Below are 16,736 nucleotides of genomic sequence, written 5' to 3'. Positions count from 1 at the left end.
AAGTCACAACCAACCTAACTCTTAACTACAGTAGATTTTAAATCTATGAACAAAAGCCAAGCTGATAAACTGTAGTGTCTCAGTTTACTGCGGGATCACGTGCAACATGACAAATCTGCTGATAAATGGCTGCGTTAGACAAGTTAATAACATGAGACTGCTCTTTGGAGCCGTATCCCCAAGGTGATATTTTCTGTCATTCATCCTGTTATTCTGTGCTGGAGCTTGTGAATATTAAAAAACCCTTAAAACAAGCAAAAACAGCACTGAAAAAAAAAGAAGAAGAAGAAAAACCATCTGACAAACCAACCTCTGAGGTGTTCTGCTGTCAGCACTGGTTTGTTCATAGTGAAAGAGGCTTTAATGTACAACTTGTTAGCTCTGTGCTGTGTGTTTGTAACCAACTGTCCACCCATTTTAACCCCCTTGTACGAGCTGCTTTTCTGGCAGCAGCATGTAGCAGCCTTCTGGCTTCCAAGAGGGAGCACGGGGCAGGTACTGGTTTGTGATGCAGCTCCCGGAGGTGTGGTGCCCTCAGCAGGGAGGTTATGAACCTGGTTCCCTCCACACTTTTCAGCTCTGCCATCCAGCCAGCTTTAGCATCTTTCTCTGCTGGCTGCACTGAAGAGGTTCGTGTGGTGCTGTGCTAAGCTGCCACCACCTTTCGTAAACTGAAAAGCACTTAATCATACAACTTAAAAGAAACTTTCAGCTCTTTTATTCTTCTAGCCTCTGGTCAAAGGGCCACAACGCCAGCTGCAGACTTACTGCCAGAGAAAGCATGCAGAACCAGTACCACTGCACCATCCATTTAGCCAGCCAGATCTTGGAAACAGATGGTTATAGAGTTGCTCTCCAAGGCAACTTCTTTGGACGCAATCACACGTACATCATCTTTCCAGAGTACAATCCCCGTGAGCACAGTAAGTATGAAGCAGGGCAGCTGTGGGTTGAGGCTCTGCCTTCAGCTTTGGGATACAAAATGAAAATAATGGAAACAGCCCAGACTGCTCATCCCTGAAGAAGGGACTATGTGGACTTCATCATTAAGGATGCTGTCCCAGTGTCTCCTTAGTGACTTTTCCAGGACTTCAGAGAGAACTGGCTCTGTAGTACCTTTTGACTGTACTTCTTGTTTGCATCATGTTTTCTTGTGACATGGTGATGCCCAATTGGATTGCCTCTGTAGCTGTGTTTCTTCTCTAAGAAATGAAGCCATGAGGAATCAAAGTCATGGATCTAATTCGATGTCCCATGGCCTGGTACCTCAGAGAAATGCTCTAGTATTTGAGATCTCAGTTCCTGTCTGTATTAGTGGTATGCTGGACATGCAGAATGTGACACTGAGAGTGGCTCTTTGCTTGCAGGATTATCCCTAGGAGCTATTTGAGTTATTAATTTATGTCAATTCCGTAGTGGTTCTGGCCTACCCTGTAAGCTAATTTGGTATACTGCTGGTCTTAATATGACTCGTTAGACCCAGCTTTATCTTCCAAGACTTCATTCAGCCTAATATCATGCATTTCTGTCTATGGTGCTCATGTCCCAAATAGTGTGAAAAACCCTACCTCTCTATTTGCAGTAAAACTTGACCCCCCTTTGAACATCCAGAGCAATGCCACTGCCAGCAAGTGTCAGATATGGTGGAGTGTGCCTTGGTACCTCGTCGAAATTCTTCAATATGAGTTGCAGTATAAGGAGTACAGCACGTCCTGGGAGGTAACTGGATGAAGCACACACTGATACTGCCTTGCTCTCTGGGCCTCCTGGCAGCTCTAAGCTGGCCTTTCTGTTTTCCCACATCATTGCTGAAAGATTTTATGTAAACCATCAATACTGAAGATGAGTAAATCTCCTCCTGGACCCTGCATTCAGAAGTCACCCATCACCACACAGGCCCTCGTCTTGCAGCTGGAAAAAGATCTGGAAAAGGAGGGGAGGGGAAGAGTATTTAAAAGACCATCCCATTCCCAGCCTTGTTTACAGAAATCCTTTGCACTGCTTTACAGATTGCACTGAACAAGACACCCCCCAGTTCACTGCCCCAGGTTGAAATTGAAGCCGCCGAGCTCCGCAATGGTGTCACTTACGCTGCACGAGTTCGGTGCAAGGTTTCTGAGAATGAGGATTCATACCATAGTCAGTGGAGCGAGTGGAGCCAGACAACAGTGTTTCAAAGAGCAGGTACAAAGAATGTTGGTTTTACTTCAGTTCATGTGTTTTCATGAATTTATGTTCAAAAAAGGAGGATACCTGATAAAATGAAGCTTTTCAAATCCAAACTAGCTGCCTTTAGCAGCCTGTTTCATTTGCATTGCTTGGTTATTTGGGGTTTGATCTTGACTCCCAGACTTTTTATCCAATATTTTTGTGTTGATTCTTCTAGAACTGCCTGAAAAGATCCTAAATACCAGAATGATGCAGTTCTTGTTCATTCCTCTGAGTTTCGGCATGCTGCTCTATTTATTTTGGAACTGCAAGCTTTCTTCAAGGTATGTTACAGTTTTTCACTAAGTTCCCCTTGATCTGTACAGCCTGAAGAAGGTAAATCAGGTGTCCCTATGCTCTTCTTGCTTCCTGTTTGTGCTGCACAGACTCAATCATTTTCAAAAGCATTTCTGACAGTCTTGGCATATGACAAGCTCCTTGGCTGATGATTGTTAATGACCCACTAACAATCCCTAAAAAGAACAAAGTGTCTTTGTGTCACCCAAACTCAGCTAAACCTCGAGGTTGAGGGTCTCTTTGTCTTGGAGTTAAAGAAATTTAAACCCATGGAAATTGCTTGATTTCATGTAGATAAAAGTGCAAATACACAGCAATCTGTAAGGGTGGTTAAGCTGCTTTCAAAAGTTAAGCTACTGGTGACATATCTGTCAGTAGTCAGTATGCAAAATACCAATACAAGCAAACTGAACTGACTCCTATTCAGTGCTCCTTAGGTTTTGGGACCAAGTTGTACAGAGAAAAAAGTGTCTCTAGAACTTTGGTTCAATTATCCTCTGCAATTTTATATGCTGGAAGAGCAAACGTGAATCTCCTACCTCTTCCTTTGCTGCCTTGACATAGATTATTCTGCTATGTTCACATCACTCTTAGAGAAACAGAACACATGATGTCTGTAGAGTAAAATACTTTTACAGGATAGACTCTCACAGAGGACTAGGATGTCTGGCAGGATTTCTCTGTCTAAACGTAATGAAACTAGAATGCTCTAAACCAATTCCAGAGACGCTGTCTTAGATCAAATAGGTTGCTAAACAAATGCATAAATAGCTTAGTCATATAATGAGTAATAGACTAGTACTGGGTTTCTCAGAATTTTTATGACTTTGCTTCAGGCCAGAAACCTTAAATGCACAGGAGTCCAACACTTGCAGGAGATGTCAGGAGCCTTGTGAAATGGACTTCTTGTGCAGTTTTTCTAGTATAAGTGTGGAACTCTCATCTAACAGAACACAGGAAAACTGCTGTCGTGTTCTGCTTTTTTTAATGTGAAGTGTTGTTTGCTCACTTCAGGGCAAAAGACCTCTCCTGCTTCAACATTCCCACACCAGCTGCTTTCTTTCAGCCTCTCTATAATTTGCACAATGGGAATTTTAAGGTAAGAGATAAGTTTCATTTCTTTCTTATGACCCTCAATTCATGAGGAGAGCACTTTTCTTTTTCTTGGAGATTAGTCATTTTAGCTCCTGAGCAGTTACTGACATGGTTCTAGTCTTTCTGGAGCTTTACAGCTTCTCAGTGTCCTGCCTCCACATACTAGCGACACCACCAAAGCTTCTATCCAGCTTCTCTCTCCTTAGAAATAAGCTCCCTCCAGTCAGTCACTCCTATCCATGCTGAACATGAGCAGTGCATGCTGTCTTTGCAAAGGTAAAGCAATATGGGCAGCTTGCAGTACATTCTGGAGGTGAAATCTTGAAAACTTCTTGTGACGTTAGCAGCTAGATTCTCTACCCTATTACTATGTTTGTCCTAAACTGATCTGCACTAAACCTCTGGATTATTGTGCCAAAGCCATATAGAAAGAACAGTTATTTTGCAAGTTCCAACTCTAAGAAAAATGTGCTGAATTTACTGATCCTGTCACTAGGACTGGGTTGGACCTAATGAGGCTTGTAGCCAGCTCAGAAGAGAAGAGGCCAGCAACTCAAACAAAGAGGCTGCAGATGATGCTTCTGATCTAAACACTCAAGAACAGATCTCTCAGATATTTTCCTTGAAGCCTATGGAAAGCACAAATCTGGCTGCTGCAGAAGAGAACTTGGTATGTGCCTCAGTTCCAAGCCAGCAGTACATCCTCAGCAGGTATGTAAGAGTGGAAGAGACAGAAGCGAGGCTGGGACTACTGTTTGCCCACGGCAATGACACGGTTGGCCTGAAAATCTCTGAAAAAATGAAAGCCAACCTTGAGAGCCCCAGCATGGGAAGGAATTCCTCCTCTCACTCACAGCATGGAAGCGGTGACTTCCTTATGCTTCAGGAATCTCTAGAGATAGCAAATGTGTCCTTCAGCAGTAGTGACTATTGTACCTTATGTGACAGTCATACCACAGGAGGTTTGATTCCTGCTGAACTACTGAAGCTCTCCAATGACAATAGTCTTCTCAAACATCAGAATGATCAGAGTGACCTTCCCTGAGGAATACTGTCTACACAGATCTTAGTGCTGTCCTCTCATCTCCCAGCACTGTCTTCCCAAGTGGCTTAAATAGTGACCATGCAGACAATTACAAACATGTATAATTTTTAGGTAAATCCTCAATTTCTGTACTTCAAAAGAAGATTGTGACAACTCCTCTGGCTAGCAAATGCTACTCCTACAGGCATCATAAGGCCTGACTCCAGCAGTACCTGCTGTCTCAGGGGATACTTGACCATACTCTTCCCTAAATTAACCATCTGTCAGCAGCAGAAGTCCAGCAACGCTCTGGCTAAGGAAGCAGCAGCAGACCTGCTATTTTGCCTCAGAAGGAGCTATTGGGATTGGGTACCTCTCAGAAGCAGCAATTCTTGTAATGTGCTTAATGACCACTTAAACTCCATCTTTATTTTGTAAAGTAGTACAATTCTTCACAAAAACATAAACATTTTTTTTCTAAAAAGGGTAATTTTGCTTTTTAATATTTGCTTCTTCATATGATATTGATGACTTCAAATGGTTCCAAATTTCTTCAGAATTCATAATTGCTCTATTTAATCAGGCAGTGGCTTTGTTCTTTATTACTCTGAATGGCTCTAACTTTCTATTGTGCGGTAACAAAGCCCCATATAGAGTTTTGATTTTAACAACAATTTATTCCAAGGTTAAGTGTCTGACCTTATCTGTTGGAGAAAGGTGAAAAGCAAGAATAGAACAAACGAGCTTTATTTAATCAAAAAACAGGCCAGGCCAACTGCCTCTCCAGGGCTTTTGTTATTTCTCCAGAACTGATGAGTTCTTTGCCTATCTGCTCAACTGAACAGCCTTTCTGAGATGAACCTCTAGAGGCTTACTTTGTGCCCTAGACACAGAAAACCCTAGATGTGATTGACTGCCCAACAAGCAGGTTCCTGAAGTCTTAGTTACATCTCCTAGGCTTAAAGGGCTCAGGAGTTTTAGCAAGCATACTAAGAAATTTACAGATGCAACTACAGTAGCTGGCACATGCATACATACAGTAACACATTCATTCTTGCCTCTTTGGGAGTGCTTCCCTTGACTCTCTGGTGATTGTTAGCACTGATTAGTTCTGACAACTGAAAGAAGGATTTCAGTTATCAGCAAGCAGATTGAGACACCCTTCCCTAAAACATGTGCTAGGCCAGACAACTGTTGTGGAAAGCCTTCATCTGGGAGAGAAGCAGCAACAGAATGAGAAGTCCACATCCAGCTTGTGTGACAGCCACAGGAGGTGCCAGGACCGATTTGTTTCTGGTGTGGTAAACAAAAGGCTCTTCTGATACCTGAAAAAATATCCCCTTTCTGGTCCTTTGTGGTTTTATCTTGTACAAACTATTTTTAAGGATGTTTTCCATACTATACCACAATGTAATGGCAGAAGAATATGATGTCACTGTAATTAACAGTAGCTATAATATCCTCTGGAGAAGAAATTCTGTAAAACAAGACCACAAGTCTAAAGGATTTTGGTGATCATGAACTCTTAGACCCCCTAGTGTGGCTTGATGCAGTGTCCTAAATTTCAAATCTTCAGAATCAGATGGATGCTTCCTGAAACTGTCAGATCAATTGTATCTTAAATCTCTTAGATCTTAACAGCCTGAGCCGACAAACATATCTGCATAGAAACTGACCTGGTTTCATAAAGTCTTACTCAGTTACCAAGGTATTCTGTACTGGCTACAAGATATCAGTAAAAAGAGAATGAGAACAATTATATTTGGAGACAAGTAGGAAGCAGTAGGTCAGGCTATGGAAGGGAGAGCACAAAACTTAATGAGATAGAGAAGCAAAAGGAAATAGAAAGACTTAATGTAGTAGTAAATTACTTGAGAGAAATGAAAAGTCAGAAATGATGCTGCCTGTGTCTGTCAGACAGGAAGACTACATGAACTGACTCCAGAGAAGATGACAGGCTGATGGTTAAAGAGCTGAAATGATACTGCAGTATCAGCACTTCTCCATCAGAACTCTTAACAAATTTGAGCTGCTTCTGCTTTTATACAGCTACGTATAAAATGGGAACATTGCAAAGAGGAAAGGTCCTGTACAGAATGTTGAATGTAGCTAGAACAAAATGCCTCTGCTTTACAATTAGGTCTTTGGAACAATCAAAGCCTCATTTTTATTCAGCCAATGAAAACTACTTTTTTTTTTTTTTTTTTTTAAGAAAAGCAGCATAATATAAAAGCCATTTTCCTGCCTTTCTGCTTTGGGTTTTTATCTTAGTTCAGGGTTTTGTTGTTTGGTGTTCTTGTTCTTTTTTGTGTGGGTCATGACTGAAGCTGGTATTAGATTCAAGCTGTGGTTTTTCACAGCTTCTCCCAGAATCTCTGAGCTATTCTAAGGATTAATTTTTGCCTGTAAATGTGATATGCATCTTTCTAGTAGAAGACAGAGAACTACCATCTAGTAATGTGGGCTCTGGCCAAGCCTTTGAAGCCGTTCATTTCCTGGGACTACTGAGTGCATGCAATGTGATTTGTCTGCAACCAGAACGAAGTGTAACCAGTATATTCCCCTTTCTTTTCTTCCTGTTGAGTTTTGCCATGGGAAACAATTTTGGAAGATATTTAAGAAATGCCTGTAAGCCACTAAGGAGTTGAAAATGATCTGTGCTAAAGATTTCCATTTAGTAGTGAGTTTGGGGGGTGGGGTGTGTTTGAGAACACTGTACAATTACTCAAAAGTAAATAAAGGAACTGATGCGAACTTTGATTTTTCAGAAGTTAGTGTCCAAGAGTTTCTGAAGAACTTTAGAAAACATTGGCTATATAATGATTAGTAAAAGTTGGTTGGAAAACATCGTAGGAGAGGGACATACTCCTATCCCTTGTTTACAGACCAAAGCACTAAGCCAGTGCTGCTGCTACCACCACCACCACCACCAGAAAGAGGGGTAAGAAGGCTCCTGATTGAAAATGTATTTTACAGCTCATGAAGCCAAGGGGGACCAGCACGGTGAGCAATCCCATGTGTCTAGCATGTGAATATCAGCTTAGTTCTGCTAGTGCCCATCCAATGGCTATGGAAGTATTGGTGTTCCCAGTAATGAGTGATAGCAGCTGTATGTGTCAGACATTCTGCTGTTTAGTCATTTCAAGAGGGGTGAGAAGCTCAGACTGCATGTTTGTCAACAGTGTAGGTATCACAGCACTGACACAAACTCATTTTGAAAGAGAAGCAAACAAATCACAAATACTAAGACACAGCACTCAACCTGCTGTGTCCTCTCACTTAGGATGACTTGTCTTCACAGTGTGGCTTTTAATGTATCAAAGCAAAGCTCAAATAGTGGTGTCTGGCATGCTGAAACAAGATCACTGATCTGCAGACTCCCGCTCCAAAGTGCAGAAGCCAAGCCTGTGAAAGCAATCTTTTTTCCCTGAGACTGCCATTAGTCAAGGTCCAAATAAACCCATAAATCATTCCCTTGTTAAGTAAGCAGACAGAAGGAAAGTAATGCCAGAGTCCAGAGAGACAAGTTTGCTCTTTTTAGTTTACTTCTGTTAAATTTGATTATTGTATAAACAAAGTACAGGTAATGTTGGTTAGACTCAGAGCAGCAACATCTTAGCAACTGCCAGTGTGAACTCCACCATTTCCAGCTCCACAGCCTTTCTCTCCATCTTTTCTGTATTACTGTGGTTCTTTGAGTCACAAATCCTGTGCTGCAGAAGTCTTTGTCACCACAGGCCTTTCCAGACTAGCATAGTCCCTTGAGTCTCCCAGAACCCCTCAGCAGAGTATATGCTCTTTCACAGCCATCCACATGTTCACTTGTCTTGCCGGTAGAAGTACCAGAAATTAAAAATAGTCTGTTTAATCTTCAGTAATTTAATCTAATCTGCAGATCTGTTCCTGCTCAAGGCGCAGCAGATCTGAAGACAGAAGCACTAATCAAGTGCAGAGATCTAAACCATCAGTTCCAAAGCAAGAACTGTACCATTTGACAACATGCATATTTATGTACTGCTGATTGTAACTGGAAAGGAGGAGGGGATGTTATTTTTTAATGCTAGGAAAGGGAATGAACACACAGAGGGGTTGTTTGTTTTTAACAACATGCAAGCCAAGGATTATGTTGCAAGACAAAACTACAGCACTTGGATTGCTTCTTCCTTGCTGCTCATGGAGCCAAGCTAATTGACAAAATCCCAAACTCCAGTGTCAAATCTTATCAGTTTAGGGCTGGTGGACAGATTGATTTAATCAACACACTTCCTATTTTCAGTGCATACTGGAGTGCAGCACAGAATCTGCTGTGACAGCATCAACTCTAATACCACAGCCCAGTATTATGCCACATTTGCCTTTGTCTAGAAGTAGTATATTTATATGGTACTGCAGGCCCAACACAATATGGATATTTGAGCCACACTGATTCACATGTAGCCTGATATAGGCAGTGCCAGAGGGCAGAAGTAACAGTCATTACAGTGTAAAGGCAAGTAATAAACTGTCTTTTGTACTATCAACACTGGCTGCCAAATGCTGGCAAAGTTGTAAGCCATAGGCAAGTCTAAACAAAGCATTAAAAAAAGGAACTGGGGCATCAATGTAGACAGCTCACTTAGCTAAGACGTCTTTGTGACATACTTTTACATTCAGAAATGCATATTTGCTGCGGTGCAGCGCTGGCACTGTGCCTGCTGCACTGCCTCCTGCCCAGGAAGCACAGCACCAAGAGCCCGCAAGCCTTTCCAGAATGGTCTCGATGCTCCACACTAATCCATTACATTAAGACCATGTTTTCCCTCCGCTTCGTAATTAAATGTCTGTCACCAAGTGGATAGCAAAGATACCTAAAAAACCACCACTGCAATCACTCAGCAGTGCAGGGGAGGTGCTGTTCACCTCTCAATACTGTCTTACCCAAGACAATGCATATTTCCTCTAGGAAAGGACTTCTTCCTTATATCACAAACCAGCCTCTGCAATACTGAAAGCTATTTCTGAGAAGTCATGCAGAAAAAGAAATCTCAAGAACTCTGAAAGTGTCATCGTTAAACATAGGCAAAATAGGGCCCAAAACATGAACTCAACCAAACTTCTGCCTTCAAAAGGATTCTGGAAGAAGTTACCAAAAAACAAATTTTAACAATCTAGAGGATTAAAAAGCCATTAATTCACTTCTGTCGATGACATGAGAGTTCAGCTGCTGCTGATGGCAAAGAAGTAGATCCTACATACTTTGACTTTGGTGAGATTCTGTACACAATTTTAGAGGAATAGTAAGGACACCAGTTGGCCTAAATGATACCACCTGGATTTATGAATGAATGATTACACTGTGAAAATGCATTAGAGTCTAATCATTAACAGTTCCCCATTAACAGATATGGCATTTCAAGTGGTGCTCCAGTTTATCCTGATGCAGTCTTGGTCTGATTCAGTAATTTTGGTGACGAAAGTGCATGTACAAGATTTGTTCTGGTAAAGATTTTAGCAACACACTGAAATAGGATGTGAGAGCTGCAGTGAACCATGATATAAATAATGAGTTACTAGTGAAATGTTATTGCAAATACTATTATAGCTCATAATGAGACAGGTAATTTGGAAGTGGTAGCAAGTACTTATTTCATTCTACTTGTAACAGATGAGGCTGCAGTTGAACAGCATATCCAAGTCTAGGCATAGTACCTTCAGGTATATACATATCAGTTGGAAAGAATCCGGGGAAAAAAAACATTGCCTATGAAAGAGAATTGGGATAGTCTGAACACAAGCAGAGGTATACTTAAAAACACCTCCCCCCACACCTATTATGAGGTTCTGATCAGTAGTTCTACTTGTCTGCTGAAGATGAGAAACTCGCACAGGACAGCTGATACAGGCTGGCTATAGCAGAAATCCCCCTCCGGAAAGGGGGTCACCCCCAGGACACAGCCTCGGCCCTCCACCCCAGCCCAGCTGCCGCTGCAGGGCAGTCCCTGGGTGGTCCTTCCTGAACCGGCCTCCGAGGCAAACCCAGCCGCGCTTCTGCAGCCGTGGCCGCGGGGTGGTCAGCACCGGCCGACCCCTGCCAAGACGCGCACGTGGCCGTGCACGGCCGGGACAAGGGCTCGGGGCCCCGCAAGCACCGGCTGGTGCTGACACCGCCATGGGCCGGGCGCGCTCCCGCTCAGCGCGCACACGGGACGCGCTTTCCCCCCGTACAAACGGACAGCTCCGGAGCGAACGTGCGCAAGCACCGGCACCGCCCCCGCGCTCCGTGACGTCACAATGTCGTCACTCCCAGCGCGCCCTCGCGTCGTGGCATGAACCCGGATGTGAGCGCGCGGTGGTGGATGGGAGGTTCGCAATCACTTCCGCCCTCACCCGCGCCGCGCCCGACGGCACCGGGGCCGCAGCTTCACTGCCGCGACTGCGCAGACTCGCCGGGGCCGCGGGCGCTGAGGCTGGCGGGGAACGTCCCGTCCGGGCGCGCACGTGAGTTGCAGATAGCGTAGCCAATGAACGGCCGCGCCGAGCGGAAGTCCCGCCCACGGCGGCGGGAGGGGGGGAGCGGGGTATTGTTGTGGGTGACGTCACGGGCGGGGGATGCGGGCGTCCCATTGGCTCGCGCTTGGCGGCCGTGCGCCGGGGTCCTGAGGCGCGAGGGGAGCGCGGCCGCGCCGGCCGGCGGGCCCATGGCCGGCACCAGCAGCTCTCTGGTGAGTGCGGGCGCGGGGCTCGGTGCGGCGGCTGCTGCCGGCCGCGGTGTGCGGCCGGTACGAGTAGGCCGTGGCCGCCGGGGCCGGCCCGCTCGGCGGTGGCCGCCCGCTCCATGCAGGCTGCCGGGCGGCGGGGGCACGGCGGGGTTCGCAGACCGCTCGGACAAGCGGTGCGGCCGCCGCGGGCCCGGGCCCGGCGCTGCTGCTCTCGGTCCTCGTTCTACCCGCCCCACCCCCGCGTCCTGGTTCTCCGCGGGCCTCGCGGGAGGGCCCCGGTTCCGCCCAAGGCGCCGGCAGGGCCCCGAGGTGTGAGCAGCGCGCCCGGCCCGGCCGCGGGAGGAAGCGGGGCTGGGGACGAGGTTGCAGCAGCCGGCCCGCGGCGTCTGGCGGAGCTCCGTCCTCGGTTCCGGGTGCCGGGCGTTGGCGTGGCTTTGCTGGGCTGTCTCCCACCGGAGAGCCGGCATTGCTTCCGGGGGGAGCCACCCCGTTACTGGAGTTCCTTCGTAGTGGAAACAAACGCGTGAGGAAGATCGTGAGGGTCGCAGCAGGACCGTTTCGAACACGGTTGTTTACGCGAGCCTGATAGGCTAAAACTGACGCTTTGTGAGCACTGACTAATGTAGGATGGAGCTGTAGCCGATGCACCGAATTGGTAATCGTAAATCGTTTTTTCGTAAACAGTAGTAGTAAATCGTAGTTTACATTGTAGATTATACAGCTTAGTTAGTGTAGAAATTTCTTTATGAAAAGAATTTGGTTTTGTTTTACAAAAATAGCTGCCACTTTCATTGATAGCTGTGTAACTAAGTCGCAGTGATCCGTTTCTCATCCATGTGCTTTTGGGTCTCGTATTCTTGCTGTCACTTGCAAGCTGCCAAGCTCCGCTATGCAACACTTAAAACTTCTCAGTCGGCTGGAATTGGCTGAGGTTTTTCTCCGTGGAAACTGGTATAGCTGTGTTGAATGCCCTGTTCCAGTGTGTGCTCCTCTTCATGCTCAGTGCTTGTTTCATAAGGGTGTCGCACAGGATCATATTTGTTGACTAAAGATGAGAATGATTCTGTGGAATAGACCTACTGGGGAGAGCACAGAATACTGCATTGAGGATTATGAAATAAAGCAATGTTTGATTGTTAAGAGAATTAGCTTTCCTATCTTACCACTTGTTAGAGCTCCACATGGCTGCTTCTCAGCGTCAGAGATGACTTGTGTTTACTTGGGACTCCTTTAAACAGGGAGTATGCTTCCCTTTGTGTTTCTGTCCTCGATTGTTGCCTCTCAAAAATACTTGCAGTTCTGTTCCTTTTCTATGTACACCTCAGGTCCATGTCTGTAAGAGAAATGTACAGAGAGAGAATGGACAAAGGTGACAGTCGGTTTTGTTAAAGCTGAAATGTTTTATTAGCGTAACTTATTTTGAATTACCTCATTTCAATCCTGTTTAATGTTTCTGTGGCCAGGTGAGTGTACTGATTGGCAGTAGCACATAAACGGGGAGTGATGCAGCCAACCTTTTTGTAGTTGAGATGATATAAAATATGGGAAAAGCCAGTATTTCTGATGTTCTGAGCAAGTTACTGTTAATGCCTGTGTGTTGTGATTATTAGTGACATCAGTGAGTTCTATGATCATTCTACTATAAATGCAAAACACTGCAGGGTGAGGGGAAAATATAGAGCACACCTTTGAAAGGAATATTCGTGCATTCCTCTGCCAAAACAGTTGTTTTTTTGTGTGTTTGTATATGTGGGGGCAGTTCCTGAAACATTCTATTTTCTGAAGGTGTGGTCCGAAGGAAAAAGTTGCACTTTTAAAAAGGGAACAACTTGAGTGCTGCTTTATTTGCAGGTGTCAGTGTGGTCTCAGTTATTTGCCCTTAATGGCTTCCTTATTGGGTCTCCTGTGGATGGACATTTTCAGCAACATCTTCACTAGAAGGTTTAGCTGCTCTTGTGATTATTAGATTTCACCAGTGTGTCTGTCTAGATAAAAAATACAGTATAGTTGTGAATATGTCTGAACAAAACTGCTAGCTTCTTTTTTTCCTCTGTGGACCTAGTAGAAACTGCACTTTTCAAAGAACTGTGTTCTGCATCTATGCTAAGAATTAGACTGGGCTATGGTAAGGGTTCTGCTTGTAGTTATTTGTAGGTATAAAACTTTCAGACAGGCTTGACAGGTGTTCCCTACATATCTGTCTACTTACGACTCTCTTATCTTGGGTTTTTGGTATAAGGCTGTGACTAGTCTTACCACTCATGGGATAAGATTTCTGTGAATCTCTAGCCAAAGCAGGCTGCAGGAATAGAAAACAGTAAAAAAATCCAGGTGCTGAGAAGGTGCTCCAAGGTGAAGAAATTATATTAGTTTAAGAAGAGCAATTTTATATGCATTCATGTTTCTAACATAGGAAATGCTGGTAGCTAGTGGAAAGGAGATAATCTAGAGAATAATCTGGATATAACAGTGATGTTCAGCTAAGCAATGAATCTACAGTGGGGGTAGGTTGGTTTTTTTGAGGCAAGTTATTCTTTGGGTTATTGCTATGTTACTTCCGGTGCAAAAAGTAATGTCTGTTTCATATAGCTCTTGAAACTGCAAGTAGATTGCTGTAGCTGGACATTGTGGGGCACCCTGCAGACCTGGGCTCATTTCACTTCCCTAAAGTAGATCAGTTGGAAGGCAACATTGCAGGAAACATTTCGAAAAGGGATGCTGACTACTGAAGTACTTGCAGGAATTCTGGTGCAGAAAGCACAAAACCAGGGACATAATCGCTTGGTTAGAATGAGAAAAGTAATACACTGGCAAAGTAGTAAAAATAGGTTTGATCTCTGAGGATGTGAAATATTTTAGTAATTCTTGTTTTTTAACCATAAACTCGTTTGTGTTTTGTTTTGCTAGAAAAGCTGCGTGGATTGCTGTAGAACTGGCACATTTATTGCATCAGGAAATATGCAAACGAGAAATTACTTTTCAGTATAGAAAGAAAAAAAACTCACTTCAGAAAACAGTGTTTGAGAGAGAAAATCCTTCTCTGAGTTCCTCCTAGTGGAGCTTCCTGAAGAATGTGTATGAAACCAAGGAATTACTGTTTCTGGTATTTCAAGTGGGAAACCTTTTTTTGCAGGTGGCTAAGCTAGATTATGTATATGTAATACAGAAGCAAAAGGGGAAGGAGCTGATTTTTCTCCCACCCCACTTCTCTTTCTGACATCTTATTTGCAGGTAAGCTTGTAGAAAGTTAGTAAGGTTTAACTGAAGTGTCTGAAAGGGCTGAACACAATGCTCACGAAGTTAGCTCTTTGCTCTAGAACCTTATTTTTCACAGCCCATGGACTCTACTCAACTGTGCTGTAGAAGACAGCTGGCTTGTTTTGTGACTACAAATTGAAGCTGAGACTAGCTTTCTGGCTTAAAAGATAAGCTGTAAATATGTCACCTGGCAAATACTCTGTAATTCTTTACAGTGAAAAATTGCAAGGATTAACTTCCTTAGCACATTTTCCTGAAAAGAAAGTATTAAAGCTTATGTTCAGTTCTTTAGTAATCGTACAGAATTCAGTGTACAGGTCTTGCTTGTGCGTCCCACCTTTGTATACCCCATCTACTGCCACCTCTGTGTGGCTGCTTTTTTGCTGTTCACCCAAAGCAGTTCTCTGCTTCCTGGAATTGCCAACAAGAGTTAGCATAGGAAGTCCTTTTGTGTTTGTTACCATGAGCCTCCATCCATTCTGTGCAACACTTATTAGTATTGGTGTGCTTCGTGAGATAACTTGATGGTGTAGAATGTGATCTATTATATTGTGATTGCAGATGGCTCTTATTTTTTGTGAGCTGGCCTTAGGTCTGTTTTGTGAAATGAATTCTCAGTGGCTTGTTTATACACACAGCTATTTGGGCTACAGGCTGACTTTAGGTTCTTAGAGATTTTTGTGGTTTCCTGTTTCTGATCTCTTTTGAGGCTTGGGGGGTGTTTGTGGGGGTGGGCGGCTGATGGAAGGAGGCCTCGCATAGTCTCTGCTTCTGAAGGTGCTTGGAACTTGAGTGCTTTGGTTAGCAGCAGAGGAGGTTAGAGAGCACTGGCTGATATGGAGGTTCTTAGGAAGCCTTGAATTAGCTTTAACTCCTGTGTGAATTTGGAATTAGAATCCTGGAAATGAGTGATGGAAAATACCACCATATGTGTGGGGTTGTTCATTTAGAAAAAGGTATTTGGGTTAACTGAAATTTTGGATCAACGCTGCCCTGTACATGAGAAATTTATTTCTGTAGGTACAAAATCAGTCTTGTGGATAAAATACCTGTGTTCCCTAAGTGAAGAGTTCAGCCAGTTAAACACCACAGAGGTGTTCTCTGTGCTTCCAAATCCTTGAGCCTGTTGTATCAGAAAAAATACACCCAACTCAAATCTGGTTTCCTCATTACTCACAGATAAACTGTGTTACTGGTTTACTGCAAAAAGTAAGGTGATCAGTTGTGAAGGAGGTAGTGTCAGAGCTGAGCTTTGTTTCTGGTGTTTTGAGATCTATGAACAATGTAATATCTCTTCCCAAACTTTAAAACACTTCTTTATATACTGTGAGTTTTGTGAGGCTGTATGTCCAGACAGCTTAAGAAGAAAATCGATTAATTTTGATTATTCTTCAAAGTTAATATTTTTCATTATATTTTGAAGATAGGACTAGTATGTTCCAAAATAGGTACTAGAGTCTGTTTTAACAACCTACTTGTGCTTTACAGTAATACAAAGAAAAGGTTTGTAAGGTTACTAGAGCATGGCAATATGTCAGGCTTAGCCAGGGCTTTACATGTATTTCCTCTGAAATAGTAACTGTATCTTACGATGATTCATTACAAGTATTTTCAATATTAGCTTCATATTACTGTGTTGTTTTTTTTCTTTAAATCTTACTAGGGCTGTTAATGTATCAAGCAGGCTACATCAACTTGAAATATTTTCATGCTTCTGTTTCCTACTACTGCAAAGGTCCCAGCCAGTTTAGGTACAATAGTATATTTGAAGAACTATCTGCTCCAAGCTTTCTCCTTCCACTAACACAACCTTAAATGTTAAATGTCTTACCAGGACATTACTTTTAAAGAAGTTGTCTGTTCTTTTAAATGATGGTCATTTCTATAGAAATAATTAAAGGGGCATGGTTGGTAGTTTTTTTTGTTTGTTTGCCTCACAGTGAATGCAAAACCTTCCAGCATTTGAGAGGTTTCAAATGATGCTGTGCCTGAAGGTGAGTATAATTGTTCTGGTGGGTCAGAGCCTAGGCTTCTTTAATCAGCTGCACGGCAGCCTGTTTAAACAGCAAAAATCCTCCTTTTATACAGCTGAGCACTTCTGAAATTTACATGCTTGATTCATAAAAGGGTCTATTAAGCAACAGATTTTTTTTCCT

At 43.5% G+C, this 16,736-nt stretch overlaps 1 protein-coding gene across 2 annotated transcripts in view; it reads left to right on the top strand.

The window, feature by feature from the left end:
* The window catches only part of LOC101871489 (3-phosphoinositide-dependent protein kinase 1), a 67,362-nt gene that overhangs the window by 1,795 nt on the left and 48,831 nt on the right, over positions 1–16,736 (top strand). Inside the window, exons 3-7 of one of the 2 annotated variants that reach the window (XM_013130984.3) lie at positions 730–923; positions 1,583–1,719; positions 2,010–2,184; positions 2,387–2,492; positions 3,520–3,604. In XM_013130984.3, the coding sequence (XP_012986438.3) occupies positions 730–923; positions 1,583–1,719; positions 2,010–2,184; positions 2,387–2,492; positions 3,520–3,604 (697 nt within the window). Of the gene's footprint in view, positions 1–729; positions 924–1,582; positions 1,720–2,009; positions 2,185–2,386; positions 2,493–3,519; positions 3,605–11,215; positions 11,326–16,736 lie in introns of those variants that run through there. The other variant, XM_034065481.1, reaches the window with a different exon arrangement.

The sequence above is a fragment of the Melopsittacus undulatus genome, chromosome 8 (genome assembly GCF_012275295.1).
Source record: "Melopsittacus undulatus isolate bMelUnd1 chromosome 8, bMelUnd1.mat.Z, whole genome shotgun sequence".
In the NCBI taxonomy this organism is placed as follows: Eukaryota; Metazoa; Chordata; class Aves; order Psittaciformes; family Psittaculidae; genus Melopsittacus; species Melopsittacus undulatus.
Note: the sequence above shows the minus strand (reverse complement) of the source record. Positions and strands in the feature narration are given on the sequence as shown.